Source organism: Pipistrellus hanaki (genome assembly GCF_964339955.1).
Source record: "Pipistrellus hanaki genome assembly, chromosome: 1".
NCBI lineage: Eukaryota > Metazoa > Chordata > Mammalia > Chiroptera > Vespertilionidae > Pipistrellus > Pipistrellus hanaki.
Window position 1 is genome coordinate 16,464,180 of NC_140503.1, and position 27,787 is coordinate 16,491,966.

Below are 27,787 nucleotides of genomic sequence, written 5' to 3' on the forward strand. Positions count from 1 at the left end.
TCCCTGAAGACCTCCCCTAAATGCCCAGCCTTTAAACCCCTTCAAAAGTAAGATCCCAGCTTGGGCTCTCCCTCCATGGAGCACACCCTCCCCATTCCCTACTTCTCCCTCTTTCTTCCCCACAGGCCTGCGTTTCCTAAACTCTAAGAAAGCCCAGAGAAGCTTGCAACCAGTGCAGCATGGGCAGTAGCAGTTTATCCTGGGACACCCCTTCTCTCCCCCCCACTTCCATCCCTAAGGTCCCCTTTTTCTCTGACTTAGTGAACCAAAGCCAAGCCACCCACCCTAGGACCATTTCCCCACCTAGTACCTCTCCTGTTTTTCTAGGCCCTTCTTTGTTCCACTGTCCCCAGTTTTAATAAATGTCCTTTAAAACTCACTTGGCCAGTCTGGTGTGGCTCTGTAGTTGAGCATCTCAATTCCCTGTCAGGGCACATACCTGGGTTGCAGGCTCAATTCCCAGTTTGGGGCATGCAGGAGGCAGCCGATCAATGATTCTTATCTCCCTCTCCCTTCCTCTCTGAAATCAATAAAAAAATTAATTAAAAAAAATTCACCTGGACTCCTGTTGTGAAAATTTTTCCTGCAGAAAATCAAGAACCTACACACTACTGGCTAGCCCTAGGCAGAACCACTAAGGTCCAGGACCTCTTTCCAGGAACAGTATTTGCATTTTAATTCATTGTTTCAAATTCTGAAATGAGACTCTTAATTTTTTTCTGGGTTTGAGCTATGGTGGGCATCAGTAAGCAGGTATAGATATTGTCCTTAGTGTCAGTGTCGGAGGTATGTTTGTGGCAATTTCTGCTTCCTTCGCTGCTGGCTCTCTTATTTGCACTGATGATTGGTGAGAATTAGAGGGCCAGTTCTTGATCTCTGTCCCTCAAGTATACCCTAACTCCCCTAATGAGGCTGGCAGAAGGTGATGGTTGTCTAGTCCCTTGCCTTTTCTCTTGAGATCCCTCCCAGCAGCTCTCAATCTTAAACTAATCTCGTTTCTACCTTTATGGGACCTCAAGACTCCTAGTTATATACTGTTGTGTTTCTTGTCACTATTGACATTATTTTGTTAATAATGGCTGCTTATACCATTACCTTTCTTAGATTATATCTATGTGCTATCTTATATTTTCTATATCAGTTTGAAGTTTTCCCTTTTTAAAAGTATGGCATTGGAATGCAAATCATTGTTATTTTAAATAAGCTATACTATATTATTTCAGCCTCTGATAAATTATAATAGGAGTCTTTTTCTTTCCTTATTCTTTTGATCAACTATCTTACATTTAAATAATTATGTAGGAGCAAGGATTGATGTTTTGGTAATGAAAATCTGAAACATATTTCAATGTGGTGCTACTTCAGAATAATTGCACGCTTCCTCTTTTTCTGGGCTAAATATTTTTAAGAAAAAAATAAAAAATAAATAAATATTCTTTGTGAGCTAAACTTTATTTTTTTTCTGGCATTGTCTATGCTGACTTTTTTATTTTATTATTTTTCTATGGTGAATTTTATAGTAATTTGTTTTGTATTTTTAACTTGGTAGATCCTAAAAGAAAAGGATGAATTGAAAAGCCAGCTTTATGTGGCTTTACAACAAATAGAGAACCTTCGAAAGGAATTGAACGAGGTCCTAACCAAGCGGGCCCTTCAGGAGGAAGAGCTTCACTGTAAGGAGCAGAAGCTAAGTGACGTGAAGGCTCATCAAGCTGACCTTGAACTAGAAGTCAAGGATTCCCTGGACACCATCCATAGGCTAAACTCTGAAATCCAAAAGCAGAATAAGGTTCAAAGCCAACTGAAAGTGGAGAAAGCTAACTTGGAGGAAGAAATTTCAGAACTAAGGAAGAGCCAGGCCAAGGACAAAACTCAGCTTCTGGAGATGCAAGAGGCCATCAAGAACTTGAGTGCCATCCGGGCAGACCTGGCTAATAAATTGGCCGAGGAACAGAGAGCCAGGAAGGAAGTGCTTAAGAACATTTCTGACCTCAAGACACAGGCGAAATCTAGAGATGAAGAAACGGCTACAATCATCAACCAGTTAAAGCTGGAACGAGATGTGCACCAGCGGGAGCTGGCAGATCTCACGTCCTCACTGCAGAGTGTGAGAACTAAACATGAACAAAACGTTCAGGAGCTCATGAAGCACTTCAAGAAAGAGAAGAGTGAAGCCGAGAATCATATCAGGACACTTAAGGTACATGTGCTGAATTATCTGATGGTACTGAAGGAATTCTTCTGGTGGCTCATGAAGTTAATAGGGCGTAAACTTGTAGAGATCATTCTGTATCCCTAAGCATTGATTGGAAGCTGAAACGAACAATAAAGAGGCTTATCCATGGCTGTTCGGCCAGGTTGAAATGAGTTACAGCAGCCACCTGGGAGCACCTCTTTCAGAGCACTGGAGCCTTTTAAAAGGAACCATTAGCTATTTGGGGAGTTTAGAAAAAGGCAGAGGTGGCAGTAAGTTGTGAGTTTGAAACGTGCCCTCATTCAACATTTATGACCTCCTAAAATATAAAAGGCAAAGACTTACCAAGGTCATAGAAGCTATAACCACAGCCCTTATTAGTATGGTAACTAAAGTGGATAGCTTACGGGCTGTGTAAACCTAAGGCTTTTGAGATTTACCCTTTCTTTTCCAAATCAAAGGTGCCTGAGTAAATGCATAGGTGAGTTCTTGCCTTTGGGGAAATGCTTCCAAGTCTAATGGTATTAGCATTTCACCATGCAGCAGCTAAATAACTTCATAACATGATTGTCAGGAGTATGATAAGTCTATCCCTTCTCTCTCCTTCATTTTTTCCCCCTCCAAGATGCTAATCATCATATATATTGCATGTTATTTATTTTTAATCAGTCTTTATTGGAATGAACACTTGTCAAGAGATATGAAGAAGAGCTGGTCTTAAAAATGAAAGATGGATTCTATATTAGTTGATTAGCTATGACAATCATAATAATAGTAGAAGACATTTTTTTTTAGCACTTAGTTTGTGCCAGTTATTACTATAAGAACTTTACATGTGTTAATTTAATATTCCTGCATACTGTATGGTATTATTTTCTCTCTGTTCAGGAAATTGAGATATGGGAAGTTAAGTAATTTGCCCAAGGTGGAAAGTAGTTGAGACAGGATTTGAACCCAGGTAAAGTGCCTATTTCTTAACTACATTGCTGTACTGGAAAAAGGTTTATTCTTAAGGATGTCTAGGTATGGACTCAGGAGACTAGGTGGAGACCAAGGCTATTTGTCAAGATAGATAATACTGACAGAACAGATTTGGAGAGAACAATACAAAATCCATGTTGAGTTAGGAAGAAGGGAACCATGCAAGTCTAGGTAGAATAGTCAGTACATAATAGGTTAGATGTTGGGGAGGAACTTGAGATTAAAGTAAAATGTTTACAGCCAGTAACCCATTGGTGGTCATTGAAATCATGGGATTTGGATGAGGTCAGCAAGGAGAAGGAAGAGGATGAAAACCCTAGGACATCACTGTTTAAGGGGAAAATTGAGAAAGATGTTTGGCAAATAAAAATAAAGGAACATATGAAAGAGAGGAGGAGAACCAGAAGAGAGTAGAAATTCAGATAGAACATTTTAAGAAAGGTATAGTCAAGAGAGCCAAGTGTGGCACACAAGCTAAAAGAAGAACTAAAAGAGTTTATTCTGTTTGTGAGAGATTGGTGGAGAAGGTCCAGGAGGAGATGTCAGGAGGTCAGATAAACAGGAGACAGGACACATCTTCCTCTAAAGGTTTTGAAAGAAACCAGTAAGATTGAGTTAGCTCATAGTCTGAACTTATTGATATGAATGCTAACCAGTTTCTTTCCTCCCTCTGAAGTAGAGCAGAGCAGCAGGACAGCAGGGCAGTAAGTAATTTATGAGTGGCAAGTTGTAAACTGCTGTGAAGACTGATAGAAACTGCATGAGGCTTGTCTGGGAGCATGTCATGCACTGATGTAACTAACGTTGGTGAAGAAGTATGGGCAAAGGAATGAGAAAGGATAGGAATCTACAATTGTAGGTTGCTTATTTGGTCAGGAATTTTTATGTTAGATTTTAGATTTTCAGAGTTAAAGCCCAAGGTGTAATAATGCAGTTGGTTGTGGGATGTGGATGAAGGTGATTGTAATACAACAGGTCAGATAACTTTGATGTTAGTTTGTTGGATAGATATTTGGGTATTTATGATTCTATTGTGAAGGCAACAATTGATCACATGCCAGAAGGAATGACTGGTCAATCAGCTGTTGCCATCAGGGAAGGAAGAGTTGATGTGAATCTCAAAGGAAGGCAGGGTTTCTAATGAGGATAGGTATATAGTGACTTGTTAGGTCATAGCTTGAGAAATGGTTCTTTCCAGGATGCTCCTTTCCTGTAAGGCGGCCTAATCCTTCAAGGACCAGTTAATTGTTAATCTCTTATATGGATTCATTGAAGTTGGGATGAATTTCCAATCCTCTGTGTTTTTATAGCTCTTTGTTGTATAGAATAGCAAGCACATTTAGTCTGCCTTATATATATTTGTGTGTGTGTTTGTGTGTGCGCCCCCGCTCATAAGTCTTATGAGCACATATAGTTAATTTGGTCTTGGCCATTTTTTGTGTCTCTTTACATCAAGCATGTCAAACTCACAGCCCACGGGCTGCATCTGGCCCACAACGAATATTTTTGTGCAGCCCAGCCAATATAACGGTGTGAGCAGTTACTTATAATCATGAAAGGAAATAAGTCTCCAGTCAGATCCAGAATTACTGGCATTCACCTTGGGTCAGTTTTGAAAATAATCACTGTGAACAAGATTATCCCCGAAGTAGAAAGAGAAGAAATTCCAAATGGCAGGAAGAAAACATTAATTTTACCATTGCTCTTGTTCTTTTTTATATACTATACTTTTCAAAATAAACCTACGTTTCTGTGAAAATTGAAGCTTTTGTTTTTTGTGGCCCACATAAACTTAAACCTTATTTATTTGGCCCGTGTTAGCCTTTGAGTTTTACATTGTTTAATAATATTTGAGACAAACTGAAGATATTTAATGGATGTTGGGTCAAAAAATTTTTTAAATATACTTTTATTGATTTCAGAGAGGAAGGGAGAGATAGAAACTGAATTGCATCTAGCATGGCCAGGGGTGAACCTGAGGAGGGGCAGTGAAGGACTAAAGAAGACAGATAAGAGAATACAGTTGGGGCTAGGTAGGTTCATTTGTGCCTGGATGAGGATACAGTGATGCAGCTGGTAAGTCAAAGCTTTATTTTATAGTAAGAACACATAAAGCAAAACAAGGGAAATGGTCAACATGTTTACAATGTTCTTTCAAGTTTCACCTTGTTTTGGCAGCACTTGTTGCACCTCCCTCAGCCCATTAGCTATCTAGGAAGGAACAAGGGAGGACTATAAGGTCAGGCTTAATTATGCTAGGAGGGCTCTGTCCTCCAAGCTGGGACCTGTTTGTGGCCCTGCCACAGGTCAGTCCAAGGCTTAACCCTATAGCTACTCCCTACAAGAAACATCAATGATGAACTAGAATCATTGATTGGATGCCTCCCACACGCCCCCTACTGGAGTTTGAGCCCTCATCCTGGGCATATATCTGACCAAGGAATCAAACTGTGAACTCCTGGTTCATAAGTCAATGCTCAACCATTGAGCCACACCAGCTGATGGGTCAAATTGTTTAAAAGTTGGAAATCAGAGGACTTGGTCCTGAATTGCTTTGTGATATTTATGGCTTGGATTTCTCCCTGTAATGGGGGAAAACTAATTTCCTCATCTTCTCTTTAGGAAGTACTTTGTGTTCATATAATGAGAAGACAATAAACTTTGAAAATTAACTGTATGCAAAGAATATGCAATTTAGAAATATTCTGTTTATCCCCTGAAACTGTTAGACTTTTTTTTTTTTTTTGAAGACTGAGATTTAGGAGGGGTGTTGCAGCTACTCTTTAATGTGGCACAAAAGCAACACAAGAGCTTAAAAGGAGAACCTGAGTTTCTGTGAGCCTCGCACTTTGCTTTTCAACTGAATAAGTTACCCATAAGGAACAACCTTCACCTCGTGCTATTTCATTAAAATAACCTTATATTTTTGCTTACTTATATTAATTAAAAGTTGATAATATCACAGAATATTTAATAAACTGAATTATGTACAAGAGTGCTTTGGATAGTATCTCTATAAATGTTATATTTTGTTATCTTTCAGCTTTATTACTTTTTCTGAGTCTAATAAGTGCTGGTATTTCACCCCTATTTTTCCACTGCACAAATTATAGTTCTCTATCTAGAAATACTCTTCTCATGCCTATTTTTAAAATTAAATGTAAAATATTTTAATGAAACAATGTAGCTGCTGTTAATTGCAGAATATTGGGTTACTACTTCATTATGACTTCAACAACAAAAAAATTTTGTAGAGCCTTTTTTTTTGGAATTAAAAGACCAAGAATTGGAGTTCTATATATTTGCCATTTGTTGGCCATATGATTTTGGTCAACATACTTAACCATTTTGCACTTAATTAAAAAAATGGGAACAGTAATGTCTTTATCACAGGATTTTTGTGAGTGTGCCATTGCCTTATAAGCTATAATAATAAAACCTCAACAAGGAGCTAGTTCTTAGTCAAACGAAGGCATTAGTGTGCTGGTAAATGTTTTAAAATAGGCTCTCTGGAGGGGAAGGAAGAAACCTGATTTGTGGCATTTCCCAAGTTCAGTGGTATAAATACCTCCTTTGGTTGATTTCAAGATATCAAACAAGACATCACAGGAGAGGGACAGAGTTGGGAAGAGATGAGTACAGTTGGTTCTTGATAGCCACTGTGAGCCAGCTCCAACACCCCCTGGCTTTAGGGGAACCTTCTGTGCCTCCACTTTTAATAGACATAAAGAAAAGCCAGAGCCTTCTACTGCAACTTCAAGTCATAATTGACCACTTTTCCTGATGAGATACTTTATTTTGTAAATTTATTTTGGGTTATGAATACATGATTCCTCACAAAAACTCAATTCCTTTGTTGATTTCAAGTGGCATCAAATTTTAGGTGAATTCTGTGGGCTGAATAAAATTTAAATTTTGTCTAAAATTCACAAAACTTGTTCCAGGAAATTGCTTTCAATAATTGTGTTCCTCTATAACTAATCAAAAAGATATAACAAATTATAAAAAAACCCACGTATATGTTAGGCACTAAATTCTATATAAATAGACTATATATAGTTACTAGTGGGTGTGACCAGTTAATATTGCAAGCTGCATCCAGCTGGTTTTGAAACCTGGTGGTGTATGTACCTGTAGAAAAGCAGCGTGGCAGAGAAGTTGAAAGCATGGATGTTGGAGAGAATTCTTGGGTTCAAATTCTGGCTCTGCACTTAATCACTACTACCCTGGGGCAGGTTATTGGTGTCTCTGTGCTTCAATTTCCAAAACGGAAATAATAGTACCTCCTGGTCACGTTGTGAGAACGAAATGAAGCTACACAAAATATCTTAGAATAGTGCATGATATCTCGTGTTTATATTGTTATTTTAAAAGTCTGTAAGTTTACATACATGGGAAATTTTTATTGAATTTCATACATGGAATGCATTATTCCTAATTTTTAAAAGCTGGTTCTGTTATATTGCAATTAAAGATGAAAAACCAGGTACTTTATTACAGTGTTGATACTGACATAATCACTGGTAACTTTTTTCTTCTTCTTCATATTAAGTTACTTGTAGTTTCTTGGCTGCTGCAGTTATAATCTTTTTAGTCCTACAGGAGAGGTATTAATAATTACTACAAAAAGTACACAGTTCTTTCACCAAAATCAGGAGTCAGGAGGTTTAGGTTGAATAGGAATGTTGTCAAGCTCCATTTACCAGTATAAATGAAAAACCCATCAGTCAGTAATAGTAGCTCATAATACTTCCCACTTGGGACACTTTTCAAGTAACTCCTTCCTTTCCCAACAGAATTAGTGTCCTTTGGGTTGTCACAGTACTCCACCTACACCTTTACTAAGGATTTCTCATTCATTGTTGTATAAATTGATTTTGGCATCTGTCTCTTTTACTCTTCATATCTGTTACTGTCAGCACCGAGCACAGTACTTTTCACTTAGTAAATGCCCAGTGAGTGCTAAGGAGTGATTGAATAGATGCAAAGAGCATTTCTTTTGTTCCGTTTGGTGTAGCGACTATTAGAGATAGCCACAACCGGAAGTGTTTGCCTGCTGATATAATGTGTAACTTGTTTGGTGTACAGTTTTGCTGTGGCCAGTGGACTTTCTCTTTTCTCCTCTTTTTTTCAGGCAGAAAGCTTAGAAGATAAGAATATCGCCAAAGTCCATCTTTGTCAGCTCGAGAAGTTAAAATTACAGTGTGACAGGCTGACTGAGGAATTAAACCAGAATGAAAATGAGAACAAAAAACTAAAGCTAAAATATCAGAGTTTGAAGGATCACCTAGAAGAAAAGGTAAGAATGTGAATGAATTCTAACTTAAAAGACTTATCTGAATTTCTTCTAGTATTTCTTCTAGAACATATTTTATGCTTTAATAAATGTTAATTGTAGTCCTGCATAGGACAGTTGTATTGGTGCCATAAACTATTATAGAAGTTTCAATAAACTGTGATTGCTGTCATTTTTATTCTTTGAACAAACCAGTGATCTAATACATTTGATTTTAAATTTCTTCTGGATCTTAAAATGGGAGTAGTTTAGAGGCAAGATAGTAAAGCAAATAACTGATTTAATATGTGTGCTTAATTCTCACAACTCTTTGGGTTAGATTCTATCCATCCTCTAACCTATGAAGAAATTGCAGCTCAAAATAAAATAGCTAATTACTCACCAGATGCTCGACACTTTTAATACTCATAGTAATTTTAGGAAATCAATACTATTATGCTCCTTTTTGTACTTGCAGAGGCTGAATGAAGCTGTGAGGATTGGTAACCTTGGAACATCCCCAGCAGGCTCACTATATAGCTGTAGATGTATTAAGTTGATTTGGAGTGTCTGCTATCGCAGACATTGGGTAGAATAGTGTCACTACTTTTGTGGCAAAAAGTCAACTAAGAATTGAAGCCAGAATATTTAAATTTGGTTTCTGTTTCTTACACCAATTTCCTAAAAGGATTTTCATTTGGGTGTGACAGAAGTCAAATGTGAAAAAGACATTAAAGTATGGACAATAAGATAAGGCAGAATAGAATAAACAAATCAGATGGATCCTCTACTTCATTGTTTCCCAAACTTTTGCCATATGTGTACCCCTTCTATAATTTTCGTAATTCTGAGTACCCTACGTACTCATGAGAACGTAGAATTAGGTGCAGCTAAGCATGGTGCAGTGCATACCCCCACCAAACTCTTCCCCTTACCTCTGGGGGTACGTGTACCACACTTTGGGAAACACTGCACGGTCTACTTTATAAGGGTAACTGGAATCTAGGATGGACTGTCACTAGGTGGGTGTCATAAAACTTCATAAACCTTAAGGAAGCAAGTTTCTAAATGATTTGTTCACCTTTCCCTTTTTTTGTTGTTTGCAAAATTTCCTATATCATATGTGTGTAGGTATGTACTAACTTTCTAGTAATTGTTAAAATCAAGGAAATAAAATATAAATTTGTTTGCAATTTATGATTAAATGAACTAACTTGCTAAATTTAGGCCTACAATCTTGACAACCACTGCAATTTAGTTCTTGAGTCATTCTTTATTTTGATTATGTCTACTGTTCATACATATTTAATGTATCTATTGGCAGGGTGTAGTTGCTGTGGTGATAACTGAAACTTTCCAACTTTTTCATAATTGGAATTTTAGCCAGAAGATGTGTTAACATCTTTTATATTTATTTATTTGCAATTCAATAAATGGTGAAAATTTTGATATGTTGAAAATGTAAAGCTTACTTGTTCTGGTTAAAATAAATGTTTCTTCACTGATTCCATTTGTTATGTTTCAGGCAGATATGCATTATGACATATAAATGAAACATTCCCCTCAGAGTCCCAAGAGTTAATGATTGTATTCTACTGCTGGGTATTGAGCATCTAGTATGTGACAGGCATTTTTCTGGATGCTGAGGCTAGGATACAGAAAAGACACAGGGCCTTTGTCTTTGAGAGGTGGTATAGCATTAGTGGCTATGAAGGGAACTTGGAGTATAAATCATTTTCTAGCTATGTGGCTGTAGGAAAGTTGCTTAAAAATCAGTCTTACTTTTACAAAACATCCTTAAAACAGGTATAATAATACATCTGCTATGGATTCAAACGTGAAAATGTGTATACTAGTAAAATGCTTGGCAGATTATCTGATACTAGTAGCCCAGTGCATGAATCCTTGCACCAGTAGCTCACTGCCGCCCTTTAGTAGTTCTCTGCCCACTGCTCCGCCCTCCTGTAGCTCCCTCTTCATAGCTTGCTGCCCTGCCCTCTCCTGTAGCTCTCTGCCGGCTGCTCTGCCCTCCTGTAGCTCCCTCTGCCTCCCCCACTACAATTGCTTGCTGCCCTGCCCCCTTTTGTAGCTTTCCACTGCCTGCTTGTAGCTTGCTGCCCCACCCCCCTGCTGATCTGTGATCCAGTCATTACACGGTCGGTCAGTCGTTACAGTTGGTCATTACGCTTCATGGTGTAATGACCATTTGCATATTACGTCTTTATTATATAGGATAAGCTATCAATTATTAGCTACTTTATTTTGTTATTGTTTTTAAATATATGCCATTTAATGGTTTAACCAAACAATTAGCCACTTAGCAAGCACTGATCGACTGACCATGGTTCCTCTAATTGTGTGTTAGGTTGTTAAGAGCCAGGCAGCTGGAATCAAAATTTCTGCAGAACTGTGCTTTTGGGAGTTTAGAATCAGACGTTGTTGAATCACTTGAGACAGATGGTCTACAAAAGAGGTACCCATCTGAAGAGTTCTATCAGCAAGTGATATTGAAGCCACGTATGTTAAACAAACCAAACTAGTGGGCAGTTTTCTGTTTGGGACAGGAACCAAATCTTGGTTGCTTATGCATCCCGAGATAAGGTATAGAGCCAGACATGCAGTAGGTAATTTATAAGTAAATTGTGGATAAAGAGGTATCTGTGTATGCACATCCAAACATAATCATATATATATATGTAGATAAAGAAATACAGATAACCAAGATATATATATACTAGAGACCCAGTGCATGAAATTTGTGCACTGAGGAGTGTGTGTCCCTCAGTCCAGTTTGCTCCCTCTCCAATCTGGAACCCCACAGGGGATGTCTGACTGACAATTTAGGCTCAATACTGGCAGTTGGACATCCCTCTCACAATTTGGGATTGCTGGCTCCCAACTGCTCAACTGCCTGCCAGCCTTATCACCCCCTAACCACTCCCTTGCCAGCCTGATTGATACCTAACTGCTCCCCTGCAGGCCGGATTGCCCCCAACTGCCCTCCCCTGCAGGCCTGGTTGCGCCCTTGGTTGCCCCTAACTGTCTTCCCCTATTGGCCTGGTCTCCCCTAACTATCCTCCCCTGCTGGCCTGGTGGTCCCTAACTGCTCTCCCCTGCAGGCTCAGTCCCCCGCAACTGCCCTTCCTCCCCTGCAAACCCGGTCACCCCCAACTGCCCTCCCCTGTCGGCCTGGTTGTCCCCACTGCCCTCCCCTGCCAGCCCGGTAAACCCTAACTGCCCTCCCCTCCCAACCTGGTTGCCCCTAACTTCTCTCCCTTGCAAGCCCTGTTGTCCCCAACTGTCCTCTCCTGTAGGCCTGGTTGCCCCCAACTGCCCTCCCCTGCTGGCCTGATCATCCCTAAATACCCTCCCCTGCTTGCCTAATTGCCCACAACTGCCCACCCCTGCTGGCCATCTTATGGCAGCCATCTTGTGCAAGGGCGTGATGGTCAATTTGAATATTACCTCTTTATTATATAGGACACACACACACACACTTTGTGTGTGTGTGTGTGTGTGTGTGTGTGTGTGTGTGTGTGTTGGCCTGATTGGGGGGAATAAAAACAAGAACACAAGATAAAAATACATTTACAGTGAGAAAAGGCCCTGGGACTTATAGCCCAGAAATTACGATTTGAGCAATGTAATGATCTTGATAAATGGGGCCTTATGGGTTGAAGGGGTTTGTGATGGGCCCCTGCTGTAATCAAAAGGGAAGCCTTTCTTGTTTACTTAACAAAACCTTATTCTTGCAGGCCCATCCCTAACATAAATATATGGTGCTACTTATGCCACTGACACACACTTTCCCTTTTTTTTTTTTTTTTAAATGTCTTGCTACTAATTTGCGTACTTTGGTTTAGATCATTGTTTCTTGTCATGTTATTACTTGGAAAACTAAGAAATGTTAAAACTGAATCAAAATTCATATACAGTTTTAGTTCTGGCAGGCTTAATTAGTAGTAGAAGAGGCTGTCCATATATATGTACTGAATAACTAACTTTAGCATATTTTTCTCATGTATTCAGTGGTGATATGTGGTAATAAAATACATTTTTTGATATGTGTTAATAAAATACATTTTTTCCAACATCTGATTTTGCTCTAGCATCAAGTGTTATTTTTCAATTTTACATGACAAAGAGAACAAGTATTGTGCAACCCACAGAATTTTTACATATGCAGTTAAGACTTTATTATGAGCTTCTTACTAGAGAAAAAGCTCTCATGAAAGTGTTCAGATAGAATTTTATTCCATTTATAGTATCATTAAAATTTATTATACCTGTTGCTTAAAATTTTAAAGGAAAATTGTTTGGTTTCTTTTTTGTTCTAAAATGATCTTATTAATATTAAACTTTATATCTTCTAGCATTTACTTCAAAACTCATAATGTTGTTTATTCTATTAGAAATATATTTTTATTGGTTTTACTGGAATCTGTGAGTCATTGATAAAGTTAGTGTATAATTAAATCATTTTGGTTCAGCAAGTCATAAAAATTGACTTATCTATACAGACCCATATCTGATTTAATTAAAAAAGACTTCATTAACACAGGTATGAGTTTATTAATGACACTGCCATTTTTTTTAGATCTTTCCAGGTAATTCTGTTGTATAAGTATTGAAAGATTGATTTTAATTTTGAACATGTTTACATAATATTTTTGATAAAGCTGGTGCCTAAAATTAAGAAAACATTATTTGTTAAAGTATTCTGTTTATATTCTGCATATACTCTCCATCCTTACTTTTTATAAATATGGATATTTCATGAACAATACATATAGTATTTTGGGCAAGTATAAAAGCAATGAGAAAAATGGTATAAAGAAAATGATAGACATTAAATTGTTTTTCTAAGCCCAATGCAAACATAATAAAACATTTATTTTCATTTATTAGTGAAAGAATAATATAATTTTATTGACTGTTCATTTCTATAAATTCTGAAATTATAGGTTTAAAAATAGTTTTGTGTTTATGCTTTTTAAAAAATATATTTTATTAATATTTTACAGAGAGGAAGAGAGGAGAGAGATAGAGAGCTAGAAACATCGATGAGAGAGAGACATTGACCAGCTGCCTCCATCACACCCCACACCTGGGATGTGCCCGCAACCAAGGTACATGCCCCTGACCGGAATTGAACCTGGGACCTTTAAGTCTGCAGACCGACGCTCTATCCACTGAGCCAAACTGGTTTCGGCAAAATAGTTGTGTGTTTAAAAGGGAACACTTAGGTGGCTCCGTGGTGCAATGGATAGCGCATTGGACTTCTAAAAGGGAACACTTAAAAATTATAAAACAATAGAATTTCATTGTGAAAAATGCAGGGCATTTTTAAGGATGATATAACAATTTACATGTAATCTCACCAACTAGCTTTTAAAAAATATATATTTTATTGAGTTTTTACAGAGAGGAAGAGAGAGGGATAGAGAGTTAGAAACATCCATGAGAAACATCCATCAGCTGCCTCTTGCACACCCCCTACTGGGGATGTGCCCACAACCAAGGTACATGCCCTTGACAGGAATCAAACCTGGGACCTTTCAGTCTACATCTGACTCTATCCACTGAGCCAAACCGGTTTCGGCACCATCTAGGTTTTTAAAAATGTGTGCTTTGGTGAAATTTTCTTTATGGTTCTTTTTTGCACAGACAGACACACAGACTCCACTTGGGATCATGCTATGTGCATGCTCTGAATTTACATGTCATTGAACATTTTTTTGAAATCAAGTTTATTTGCTACCCAATATTTTATCTGGTAAATGTAGCATTATTTTGTTGTTGATTACATTATTTGCTTTTTTCTATATTTTAAAATTATAGATCAAGTAATTTTTTTTTAATCCTCTCCAGAGGATGAGAGGGAGGGAGGGACAAAAGGAGGGAGAGAGAGAAAAGGGGGACAGGAGAGAGAGAGAGAGAGAGAGAGAGAGAAAGAGAGAGAGAGAGAGAGAGAGAGAGGGCGAGCAAGCGCGCGCGATTGGTCAGTTGCCCTCTGTACATTTTTAAACTCCCTGACATGATCGAACCCACAACCCAGGTACGTATGTGTCTCCAACTGGGAATCAAATGAGCAATCTTTTGATGTACAGAATGACACCCAACCAACTGAGCTACTCTGGCTGGGCTTAAGTAATTTTTATCCTCTACGAGTTTTATCCTTTATACATTACATTTTTGTAACTCTCATTTGTATTTGTTACTGTTTTCATTCTAAGCAGAATTATGAGAATATGTTTCTTGTCATTAGAGACCCAACCCTGGAGAAAGCCAGAGGATATCTACTCTCCTCATTTTACTTTTCTCCTTCAGTCCACGAATCGTCACAATCATATGTGGAATTTCTCTGTTACAAGAGATGCTGGTACATGGATACACATACCTTATAGTTTTAGGTAGCCATGGCAATGTTGAAAGATTCTTCAGTACTTTCTGTTTTTTGCCCTCCCCCCCAAAAAGTCTGTGTATTAGCTTTTGTTTTTAACAAGCATTGTCTCAAAGTTTACAGGGTTGCTCTGAACTATTGTACAAAGGTTTTATTTCCCAAAACATTTGTCATCAGTGTACTTCTAAAGTGTGCAAGGACTTTAAACAATATGTACTCCCAACATATTGGCAAGTTAATTATAGGTGAGTTAATTTTGGCCCAAAGAGTTAATTGATTTACCCAAGTGCTCCCAGTTGTCCATTGGTATAAATGGGAAAAGGACTCAGGTTTACCAATCTTATTTTTTTCATTGTATCAGAATCTATAAGAACCATTTCTGGCCAATATATAGATTATGAAGGTTATCTGGGACTAGAGGCCCGGTGCACGAAATTCATACAAGGGGGGTGGAGGTATGTGTGTCCCTCAGCCCAGCCTGCACCCTCTCCAATCTGGGACATCCCTCTCACAATCCAGGACTGCTGGCTCCCAACCGCTCACTTGCCTGCCAGCCTGATCACCCCCTAACAACTCCCCTGCCAGCCTGATCAATGCCTAACTGCTCCCCTGCTGGCCCGATTGCCCCTAACTGCCCTTCCCTTCTGGCCTGGTTGCCCTCAACTACCATTCTCTGATAGCCCGGTCACCCCCAACTGCCCTCCCTTGCAGGCCTGGTCCCTCCCAAATGCCCTCCCCTGCTGGACATCTTGTGGTGACCATATTGTGTCCACATGGGGGTGGCCGAAATGTGCTTTGTAGTGATGGTCTATTTGCATATTACCTCTTTATTATATAGGATACTTAGCTATCTCACGTAATACCTGCTTGTTTCCATAGTTATACTTAATTCTCTTTAGAGAACTTTATTGTCTACTAGTAGCCCATTGTGCGATATTGTGTGCAGTAGGCTGTCCGTTGCTTCCACAGGAGCTAGCAGGAACTGTGCAGCGTGCTGCTGGGAGCCATGCTGCTTACACGGGAGCCATACAGCTTCCGTGGGAGGCAGAGGCAGGAGGGAGCTGCGCTGCTTTCATGGGAGATGGGCTCGCCATCTCCTCTCTGGGTCTGTGCTCGACCCTGGAAGCTGCAGGCCAGCCCCCTGTCCTCAGGAGGCCCTCTGGCCAGGGCATTGCCAAGACAATGAAGCAAGTGTCTCGCCCTGGCCGCTCCGCGCCCACTGCCCAGAGGTCCTCCATCACTGCGGCAATGAAGCAAGCATTCTGCCAGGCTGCTCATGCTGCCTGCTCTCAGCGGCAGCCCCCCCCACCCCCCAAAAAAACAAAAACAATAAAACAACAACAACAACAACAACAACAACAACAAACGGGGACTCTGCGAGGCTGAGGAGACTGGGTGCTGCCATGTTGGTGATGGAGTGATGGTTAATTTGCATATTACCCTTTTATTAGATATAATTATTAGTGCTATGACAGTAACTACAATGAAACAATTAGGAGATACCTCAACACCAAAAATGGTGACATATCCAAAGCTATAGCAGTTCATAGGAACTTAAGTATTGAGTATATCAGGATTCATAGAAATGTAACTTGGTTCCTTCCCATGGAATCCTTTGTTTAAATCATTTGAGGAGTTGCACCTAGCAACATATTTTATGGCTATGACTATGCTGGATAAAAACACTTAGGAAATAGTTTTCTTGTACAAAATGTGGATCTTTGAGAAATGATAATTGTTATTCTCATTTCCAAGTGTAATGATAACACCCATTTTCACAGAAGGTGGAGACTGAGGTTGAGGGTATATTGTGACTTGCACAACATTGCATAGCTTGTGGTGGAAACAGGATGTGGACACAAATTCCTTTTATTTTCCCCCTTTATTTACTGCCAGTAGAGTGACGCACATTTGTGTCTTTTCATTGCCCTCTTAATGTTGAATTTAAATTTAGGGTTATTATATTCAACAGTTTGCCATATACTCTTGGATTCTTTTTAGCCTGACACAAACTTCAGAGAAGGATTCATCAATGAATTTGTTAGAAAAATCTAATTAAGGCCTGATATTGCCACATAAAAGAGATCAGGAAAAAATGAATCAGTGTTGTTCAGTTCTGTGTTTCAGTTCTAATTTGACCATCTGTTTAGGATTGCCATTTTTTTCATGATGTGGATAAATATATATGATTGTCATATATCTGTTCTGTAAAATGTTTACTACTTTACAAAATCACAGTTCCACGTTTTTTCTAAAAGCTCTTTGATAGTAGAAGGCAGAATTCTCTGATTTCAAATTCTTTTCTTGAGAACAAGAAAGAATAGAAGCAATTGAGCTGTTGACTTCTAACATTTACATTAAAGTTTATACTGTAGACCATTTTTAGACAGACTGCACTCTTTGGTGCTTCGTCCATTTTAAATTATGTGAGTAGAACAAAGTTGTAGCTACCACGAATTAATTAGGAGACAAATTTAAATCAGATACTTTAAACTAGGGGTGTCGAACTCAATCAGAGAAGGGGCCAAAATCTAAAATCCAGCCTAAATCGCGGGCCGAATGGTTTACTGAACAGTCATAAACTGACAATGTCATAAACTGACAGCGGAGTGCAGTGATGACAGCGCGGTGCGGGCCACATTGCAAGGCCTGGCGGGCTGGATTTGGCCCGAGGGCCTTGTGTTTGACACATGTGCTTTAAACTAACACTAAATAGGATCTTATGAGTAATTTCCTGTCAGATTTTTGTCATCTTAAAAAAACAACAGTGAAAATATTAAAATGGTCCAATTAAAGATAAACTTGTAAATTTTGTGTTTGTCATTTACAAGCATTTTTAATTGAACCACTTGCAGTTATTAAGTCCGCAGTAGTCCTTGACTTCTACAGAGAATTGACTCAAACATCAAAGTGCTTACTATGTATGAAACATTGTGTCAGATATTAAGAAACAAGTTTAGAATGCAAAGGTCAAGTGACTATATAGTGGGAAGTGGGGGGGAGGGGCGATAGTTATATATACAGCTGTGCAGAGGGAAGGGCAAGAAAAAAAAGTGAATTGAAGTACAGTTGGTCTCTACTTTCCAAAATGAAGCAGATGTGGAAAACCCATTTTCAAACTCTGTTACTTTGGCAGTGACTTCCCTACCAACCATTGACTATCAAAGAGTTTGATTTTAAATGAATTTAAAGAGTGAAGTTCAAGTTTGGGTCTTTATTTCCCCCGATTTGAATTTGATTGAGAGGCCTGCCATTTATCCTTAACTCACCAAGAGGTTGATAACTTAACAAGGGCTTGAGAGGAAAGCAGTTCTGTATGGGCACTTAAACAGCCTGAGCTATTAGTTTGATTTCATTTAATTTTGAAATTGTGAGTGATATCCCTAGTGTAGGAATTAAATTGAATAATGGTACATGGACTTGGGTGAGATGTGGAATAGGCCACATGAAGAGTTCTATATGCTTAAGTTAAGCATTCCTATTTTGCTTTGGTGGACCCTGTAAGGGAACATAAGATGAATGTCCAGGTTTGTTTTCATTGAGTTTTTCACTCATTACTATTTAAAATGCTTGTTGATTTGGTCTGTTTTGTCATTTAATGGTAAACAAGCAGTATTCCATAAGTTTTATTTTATTTTATTTTATTGATTTTTAAAAATTTCTTTATTGATTAAGGTATCACATATTTGTCCTCAACCCCCCCCATTCCAATCCCCCACCCCTTCACACTCATGCCCCCACCCCCATATTGTCCTTGACCACTGCTTAGGCTCATATGTATGCACATACGTCCTTTGGTTGATCTCTTCCTTTTATCCCCACCCTCCCTTTGAGGTCCAACAATCTGACCATGGCTCCTTATCTCTGGGTTTGTTCTTGTTCATAAGTTCTATAGGAAAAAACAAACAAACAAAACAACAACTAGGAAGTGCTTATTGTATACATGGGTTATATTTTTTGGAGATTTGTTTTTAAACTTTTTTTTTTTTTAGCATATTCTTTTATAAGAATAAATGCATGCTTAAGCATCTTTTAGGTAAAAAACGAGGAGGGGAATTAATTCTGATGGTTTTTAAAGACGCTGTATGCTTTTAAACATTTCTCTGGAGATGAATGATACATTCCTTTTTCTTTTGAAAATTAAACAATGTTCATTTCAAATGCATAATTTAAAACTTTAGTTGTTTGTTTCAGAAATAGATTTTATCAGAACTGCTTATTTTAAATAATGTTATTTCTGTTTTCAGGCATTTGATTTGATAGAAATACATAATTACAAAATAGTTCTTACAACGTAATAAATACTCTTTAGAGATATTTTTGTTTCCAACTTTGAATATTAATTTTAGAAATGTATCCAATGTATATCCTAACACCTTTTTGATTATGCTGCCAATGATCTTTGTATTACTCAATAATCTTCTAGAAAATTATCTTGAAAAGCCTGGTGCAAAAATAACTTACTTACATGGGGTTAGAAGTTTAAATTTGAATTTCCATTTTTTGTTTTTGTCTTATGGATAACTTTCCTAAGCCTGCCCAAGACCAAATAGGTTATAGATTGGAAAGTCTTTCACATGAAAGATTTAACATGCATCAAATTCATATATCCAGTGTTTTAATATGTTATTATTTTTTTGTTAGTTCTATGATTTTACCAATGCTCTCAGTTCTTACTCTTCATATACTATTGATCGTAACTTTTTTCTCTTCTTTGAAGGAAAGAGTGTAAAGCATCTATTGTACTTTCAGCAGCTGCTTTCAGAAGATGAAGAGTATATCTAACCCACAAAGTGGTAGCATTTTTATTTCAGGAAATGAATCTTCTCGTAGAAATTACAATGTTATTTTGCTTACTAAATACATTTAAAGAACCACCTCATTCTTTTATACATGGACCAGTACTTTAGTCATCAGCAGCTCGTCTTGGTTTTGTGCTCAGAATTTATTCTGCATCTCATTACTTCTTACTTCTGGCATCCCTCTTACTTTTGTGACATCAGCTTGCCTTGACAGTCACAGTAATCTGCTACTGAAAAGATGATTGCTCTCAATGAGTTGGCTAATTAATTTATTGCAAAAACCAGCTTACTGAAACATGAAAAGCTGAGTTCAGAGATTCTGTTTTGTTTTTGATGCATAGTTGGGATCTACTATGTTTGGCACATAGAGAATATACTCAAAAAATGCTTGTGGAATGAAAGGGACATAAAAGGATTTATCTGTTCCAGAAAATTTATAGACTGCCTGCTATGTATAAGATACTCTACTAGGTGCTGGAATATTTAAATGAAAAAGAATAAAATTTTTTTTTTAACCTTGAGGAAGTCCCATTCTGGTGAGGGGATATATATGAGGCACACATAGTAGTGAGTGGTATAGCAGAAGCTCATATAAGTGCCAGCAGAGCACAAAGGGGCACCTAGCCTTCCTAAGAGCTGAGATATTCTGTCTTGTTATAACATCCATGTGGGTAAGGAAGGAAGTGCATCTTATTGGGTTTTTATAACAAGGAAAAACATGCAGTCTTATGACCTTTTCTGGTCCTCTTTATTACACAGTACTGTTGGGTTCACAGAGGGCAAGGGGTATACATAGGACAAATCCATGGAGACTTTCAAATTGATCAAAACTGTAGGATTTTAGAATTAATGTTACTTTTGTTTTTGTTTCTTTTTGATACCAATTGAAGTGTTAAATAGCCATACTTGGAATTTAAGAAACCTACTGTCTTAGAAGATCTATTTTTAAGAAGTAATTATGGTGTGACCAGCACTTAAGGTGTTATTTATTTATTGGCCATTTTGCAAGACAGTTTGATCTGCAGTGTGGTAACTTTCCAGATTAAACTGTTTTAAAGTCTCCTGTAATATCCATAGTAGATCCTTCCCGTTGAGTCGTGCTGTTGTTTCTGCTTTCGTTGGTGTTTCATATTATATCTCAACTTCCTTACAGCTGAGTCAACTCTGTTGGCATAAGTAATGTGAGTCTTCTTTAGAGAACCAGATAAACGGCTTCCAGACAGATTGAATTTTTGTTCAGGATAGTTTCATTATTTGCCTTGTAATGCTAGTGTCCTGGATTTAAGGCTTAGGCATACAGTTATCTTGTGTTACAGAAATACTCTTTCCCAAAACTTTTTAGGTGATGTGTGCAGGTCTAGAGTTTCAACAAGCCATGCTTCCAATGTCTTCGAATTACATTTTGCTAGTTTTTATTTCAGCCTTTTATACAGGGTGGAGCAAAAGAAGGTTTACAGTTGTGAGTACTCAAAACAGAGCTTATTCTTGAATTATAATTTATTAAGTATTATATTGTTTTCCATAGGAATCACTTTTGCCTCACCCCGTATTATTTGATCTTTACCTCTTTTTCTGTCTGCCCCTGCTGATGTATTTAAGATGGCGTTGGGTATCAAATATTGCCAAACTTGGTTATTCAAGTTTGTTTTCTGTAAAGGAAAAACATTAACTTTGTAAAGGAATGACTTACTTATTTGGGTTAGTGTGCTTTATGTTTCTGTTAAGGTGTGTGAAGAATTGTTTTCATTTCAAGTAATAACCATATTGGGAATAAAGCAGCTTTTCTGGAAATCTTAAGACATTGAAGGAATCTCATAAGCTTTTACCAAGGAGATAACATTTTGGACATGCTCTAGTTTTATTGGAGTTACTTTATTTGCATTAAGATCATGTCTCCTTATACTCTTACAGCCTTTGGGAAAGTGAATGTTCTGAGTTATGAGAAGTGTGCTGAACCACAAATATATATAGAATTAGAGGAGTATTTCTTATCCTTTGAATTATAGGCCCCTTGATCAAGTTTCAGTCAGCTGTGTGTGTGTGTTTGTGTGTGTGTGTGTGTGTGTGTGTGTGTGTGTGTGTGATGAGACTGTGAGCAGTATAGTTTTTCATTTCCTTTATAAGTAAATATCAATAAATATAAGCTTTTCCTGTCTTGAAATGGAAGCTTCTTAAAACTTTTGCTGTCTAGACAGTAGAACCACACATACTTAGTGTGTGGTTAGTATACTTACTAATTAAAATTTGCCAATAGCAGATTTTATGTGTACACAGGGTATGTCTCTAGAGAGGATGGAGGGCCCCTAAAAGTATATTGTATGTGCTTGATTAGTTTTTCCCCCCCTTTTATGGTTTATTTTGAATATGTCATATGTTTTCTAATGATAAGGTCCATTCAGAAATATTTTTTAAGTTATTCTTTCTACTTTAGCTCAACATTTGTCTCCACATAATGTGCCGATGACTTTTCTCAGTTTTTCACACTGGCTCTCTAAAGTTCAGTTTTACAATTTTGACCTTCCTAGCATTTTAACAGAGAGCACCAGTCAGGACAGGAAAAACTTATCAGGGAGTCAGGGGGCTAAGGGTATGGATTGTAGGCTCTGAATTTAGTCCAAGTTACTTAGTCTGTCTGAACTTTGGTTTCCTCAATTGTAACATTTAGGATTGAATTTATTCTCTAATTCAACTTCAGCCATGATCTATCAGTGTTTCCCAAACTTTTGACATATGTGTACTCCTTCTATAATTTTCGTAACTCTGAGTACCCCTTGTACTCATGAGAACGTATAATTAGGTGCAGCTAAGCATGGTGCAGTGCATATCCCCACCAAACTCCGGTGCAACGCGTACCCCCACCAAAGTCTTCCCATACCCCTGGGGTACACGTACCACACTTTGGGAAACACTGAAGATGACCTCTCCTCTTGGATGATATAAACCTCTTTGGTCAGCTTCTTCTATATCTATCCCCACAAAGAAGACACTTATAATCACAAGACCCAGGTATCTGTGTCCAACTGTATCTTCCATATTCTAAACAGTATCTAAAATGCCTTCTCCTACCTCCAGGTCTCTAGAAATAAGGTCGCTTTTTGTTGTAGAATTCTTGCTTCCTTTGAATTCATTGGAAGCCCAGGGAATAGCCATGACAGTGCCTAAATATCCGCATATTCCCTTATTAATCTATTAGAGGCTCAGTGCGTGATTTTGTGCATGTGTGGGGTCCCTCTTAGCCACTGGGGATGTCTCCCTAGTCCCAATTGGGTTGGCTCGAGGGAGGGACTACAGGAGGTTGGCCAGCTGTGGGAGGTTGGTTATGGGAATGCATTGATCACCGGGGGAAGCTCCTGCATTGAGCATCTACCCCTTGATGGTCAGTGTGCATCATAGCTGGTTGTCAGGTTATCCAGTTGTTGGGTTATCTGGTCATCCAGTGGTCAGATTATCCGGTCATCAGGTCGTAACGTTCTCTTAGACTTTTATATGTATAAATAGCTATGTCTTCAAATCAGCCAGGATGCCTGGATTACTGTCAGCCTGTCACCCTCCTACCCCTTCCATAGAAGTAACTGTGCTTGCTCCACTGGTAGAGCTATTTCTGAAACATGAAACTGAATAGAAAGAGTGAATTTATTGGGTGTCACCATTAGTATACAAATTGATATTCTCAAGTCACTAACAAAACAAAACTGATGAATTTAATGGAGATATTTGTTGGCTTAGTGAGGGCAAGGGCCTTATGTATCTCATTCATTCTTTTGTCCCTAGAACCAGAAGAATGTCTCAGCATAGTAAGCCTTCCATAAAAAAAACATTGAATTGAGTGAATAAATGAAACAATTGCATAAGTTCAGAATGGAACAGCTTACTTAGCTCCAGATCTACAGTCCTGGAGCACATGCTGAGGATGGAGAACTGGCAAGGGCCATATCTGCAGCCCTCGTTAAATAAAAAAATATGTATTTTTACCTGGAGACTTAGAAGGGGTGGATGATTCATTTACGTACTTTAACTCTTGAGTATATAGCACTTAGACTAATGAGAGATTTTAGTTTTCTCAAGTGTTAGGTTTATTGAAATTTGAGCTGATCATGAAGGGGTTGGATCACCTTCTGTCAGATATGTAAAAGAAGGGATTTCTGAAAGAACAGGTAGTTGAACCCCCTAATCTCTATGAGCTCATGGTTCTGAGATTTACTTAAAGGGAGATTAGACAGGACATGCTAACGGTCTCACGGAGTACAGTGAATTGAATAATGAAATTTTCAGTTTTTCTAGAGATTGAATTTATAGGGCTTTTTCTGACATGATCAACATTTTAAGGATATCAAAATATGGAAATAGTTTTGTCTTCTTATTAACAATAGTGAAATAACAGAGAAGTGACAGTTGGTAAAAGAGAGATGGCTGTGAGAAAAATGAGAACAGAAAGATCTATGAGAATACCATTGTGAATCGCCTGGGTTTAGACTATGAACAGTTGTCCTCTAAATACTTCAGTAACCCCAGGTAAAGTATTTACTTCACTAACATCACACCTGCGTATGTGTAGGGGCAACCTCCTAGCACACCCGTGTAGCCTCTGAATATATAGTTCTTCATGGTAATTAATGAAATTATCTTTACAGCGTTGGATCTGAGCTTCAAAACATGTTTGAATCACTTATGTAGCAAAGTTGGGAAATTTAAAGATAATTACAAATATGTTTTGTGGTCTCCTGAAATTAGCAGTTTATTGAAGAAGACAGATTGATACATTTTAAAAAAAAACTATGATATGAATAATGTGCTGTGGAAACATTTTGTATTGGGTGATTAAGAAAGAAAGGCATCTTGAGGATAAACTTTGAAGGATTAGAAGTATAGATGGCAGGTATATCCACATTTGGCTCCTCCCACACAACTCTTTGAAGTTATGCTCTTTCAGAAGGAGTCCATAGCCAAGAGATAGCATTGATCTTGGTGTGCCCTTGTTATGTAGCAACAATACAAAAGCAAGGATCCTCACCTAGAGACTTGACAGTAGGTTGCTTTCAAGTAAGTAAACTACAAAATCATCAAATATTACTCAGCCAGGATGCTAATTTTTCAGGAGGGCTCCCAGATGAGATCAAGATATCCACATATATAAAGAAATGCCATATTAATCAGGAGGGAGAGTGTGTCCAGATCTGAATGTGGACAAAGCAGAAAGCTAGGGAGATGTATTTGGGCAGTCTCCATCCAAACACTGCCCAGGAGAATGGAACACTTGTTATCGTGGCTTGTATGTTCCTGATGTGATGGACATGCCAGGCTGCTATTTTTTGTTTATTAAGTAACATTCTGTAGACCAGGGGTCTTCAAACTACGGCCCGCGGGCCACATGCAGCCCGCAGAGGAGTCTGATCCTGCCCGCCAGGTTTTTTGGGCAGTGAGCGCAGCCGAGGTGTTACAGTAGGAATTAGTAGTTCATATAGTCCGGCCCTCCAGCTCTCTGAGGGACCGTGATCTGGCCCCCACTTTAAAAAGTTTGAGGACCCCTGCTGTAGACTATGCCTTCTCATCTAGACTGCTCTACAGGAAGAAAATGTATTGGTTATGCTGACACGAGTATTCTGATCCACATGGCAGTTATGGTTCTCATTGTAAATTAATGTAGTTAATTGAGTGGCATTCTAGTTTGAACATTAGTTTCTTGTGAATTTAATGTTACTCTACTGCTAAAAGATGACTCAGCTTAGAGTACAAAAAAAAAAAAAAAAATAAAAATAAAAAAAAATCCAATTCCTAAAGCTGAAGTCCAGATCAGAATGATGTACTCATCCAGTTCCTTTGGAAATAGTGCAACTTGAAGCAGTTTGATCAGAAGAGACATCAGATTGATCAGAAGAGACAAATGTAGGCATATTTGAGAAGCTGCAAGAGGTTAAAGTATAAGAGAAAGGAAAGGAGGGTGATGAGGCTGGAGAGAAGGGCAGAAGACAAGTTGTGAAAGGACTGTTCTTTGGGGCAGAGGGTGTTCCATTTATTTTTAAAAGTAAGTTGAATTGCCTGGTAGTCAGTGTGGCTCAATAGGTGATGTCAAGCTATGAACTAGGAGGTCACAGTTTGATTCCCTGTCAGGGCACATGCCTGGATTGTGGGCTTTATCCCATGTGGGGCATGCAGGAGGCAGCTGATCAATTATTCTCTGTCATCATTAATGTTTCTATTTCTCTCTCCCTTTCTCTTCCTCTCTGAAATCAATAAAAATATGTTAAAAATCAATGAAAACTTAATTTAAAGTAAATATGTGTGATTATTTTTAAAAATATCATTCTACTTTTACTGTTTATTTTTCACTTAAGCATCTCTTTGTTATTTAAATTCAAGCTGGGTTTGCTGACCACATAATCTTCCTGCATGTGTTGTGCTTGTTAGGGTAGGTAAAGGTGATTAGGCTTCTCTGGAAGATCTGAAGGCAAAACTAGCCAGCATCATGACTTTGTGGTCCATCATTTACACTTACAATTTTAGTGAATCTATTTTTGTTTTTCCCCTTCCAAGCCTTGTGCTTTACAACTTGAATTTCCCTAGTAATGAAATTGTGTAATCATGATTGAAAATTGTTCTGCCTACAGGGGGCCCCCAAGTCCTTGTAATCTGTTAAAGGGCTCCTTAGAAATCCTTATTATTAAATATACTATTTGCTTACTTGAAAAGTAGCTCCATCTTGCTTTTATCAAATTTTTGTGACTCGAAGCGATTATGGAGTATAACTGCATTTGAAAACTTAGACTTTTTTTTTTAAATGATGTTTTGATGACATAATGATTATAACATAGTTTTTTCTTAAATGAAAAAGCTGACACGATCTTATTTGACATTTTGCATTTTGTAGTGTTTTATTAAATTTTTGGTAGTTCAAAGTCAGTTTATAGTATCAGCTTTTACTCTGATCCATTGATGACATTAAATTATTAATTGATAAGGGCTTTTTTTTCAACATTTATTTTTGGTTGCAGATTAACTATACTTTTCTTTGTCAGTTATCCACTACCAGTTCACTCAATGCCCTACTCATGAATTCTTTATAATCTGACCTCAGTTAATGAGTAGGCAGAAGGTTTTATTTCAGTAAAGGGACTGACAGAGTTAGATCTGTTTTATAATGCACTGCTTTAAGTTGGTTGTATGGATAGTACATGTGTTTCTTGCCTTCACTTAATAAATTGTTTTTATTTATGAATGCTTTAGGAGAAACATATAATCAATGAAGAAGAGCACTTAAGGAGGATGGAAGAAGCCAGATTGCAGCTCAAGGATCAACTTCTTTGTCTGGAGACTGAACAAGAATCCATTCTTGGTGTGATAGGAAAGGAAATTGATGCAGCTTGTAAAACCTTCTCCAGGGACTCGATGGAGAAATTCAAAGTAATTATGAGTTCTCATTGTGCCTTTCACTTAGTTTCCTTATAGCTATAAAAGCCTAAGCAACCACTAGCCGATGGGCTGACCAGCTGACCAACCAATCGTCCAGTGGCTATGACATGCATTGACCACTAGGGGCAAACACTCAGCACAGGAGTAGAAACCACCAGCATGGAAACTTGGAACAGATTAATGAATCTTAGAGGGAAGCAGGGAGGGAGGAAGGTGGGAAGAGATGAACCAGAGATCTTATATACATACTAGAGGCCAATGGGGTCCCTCGGCCTGGCCTTTGGAGATGGGGCTGAAAGCAGCTCTCCAACATCCCCTGAGGGAACCCGGATTGTGAGAGGGCACAGAGCAGGCTGAGGGACCCCACCAGTGCATGAATCTGTGCACCGGGCCTCTAGTATCACTATAAAAAGATTTTAATGCATGGTTACATGGTATTAACATTTTTGTTTGAGAAAGTTTTATGAAAGAAAATAACATCTTGCATTTTTTGGAATAGGTACTGTATTTATTACACAGTCCCAGTGAGACAACATGTGCTGTGATTCCATTGAATTGTCTGTCTCACACTGTAAAAGAAAATGTCTTACAACAGAGGCAGCAGTTCTAGCTAAAATACATTCTTGGAATATAGAGGCCTGGATTTTGAATTTTTTATTTTCACAGGCTATTTTTGTTGTTATTGGTATACTACTGGCCAATATCTATTGAATGCTACTAGTTAT

General features: G+C 38.1%; 1 protein-coding gene across 3 annotated transcripts in view; it reads left to right on the plus strand.

Annotated features, from left to right (window-relative positions):
- The window catches only part of CEP128 (centrosomal protein 128), a 313,428-nt gene that overhangs the window by 107,558 nt on the left and 178,083 nt on the right, over nucleotides 1-27,787 (plus strand). For all 3 annotated transcript variants that reach the window (XM_084891426.1, XM_084891427.1, XM_084891428.1), the window contains exons 16-18: nucleotides 1,550-2,200; nucleotides 8,310-8,474; nucleotides 26,877-27,053. In XM_084891426.1, coding sequence (XP_084747552.1) covers nucleotides 1,550-2,200; nucleotides 8,310-8,474; nucleotides 26,877-27,053 — 993 coding nt within the window. The remainder of the gene's footprint in view (nucleotides 1-1,549; nucleotides 2,201-8,309; nucleotides 8,475-26,876; nucleotides 27,054-27,787) is intronic.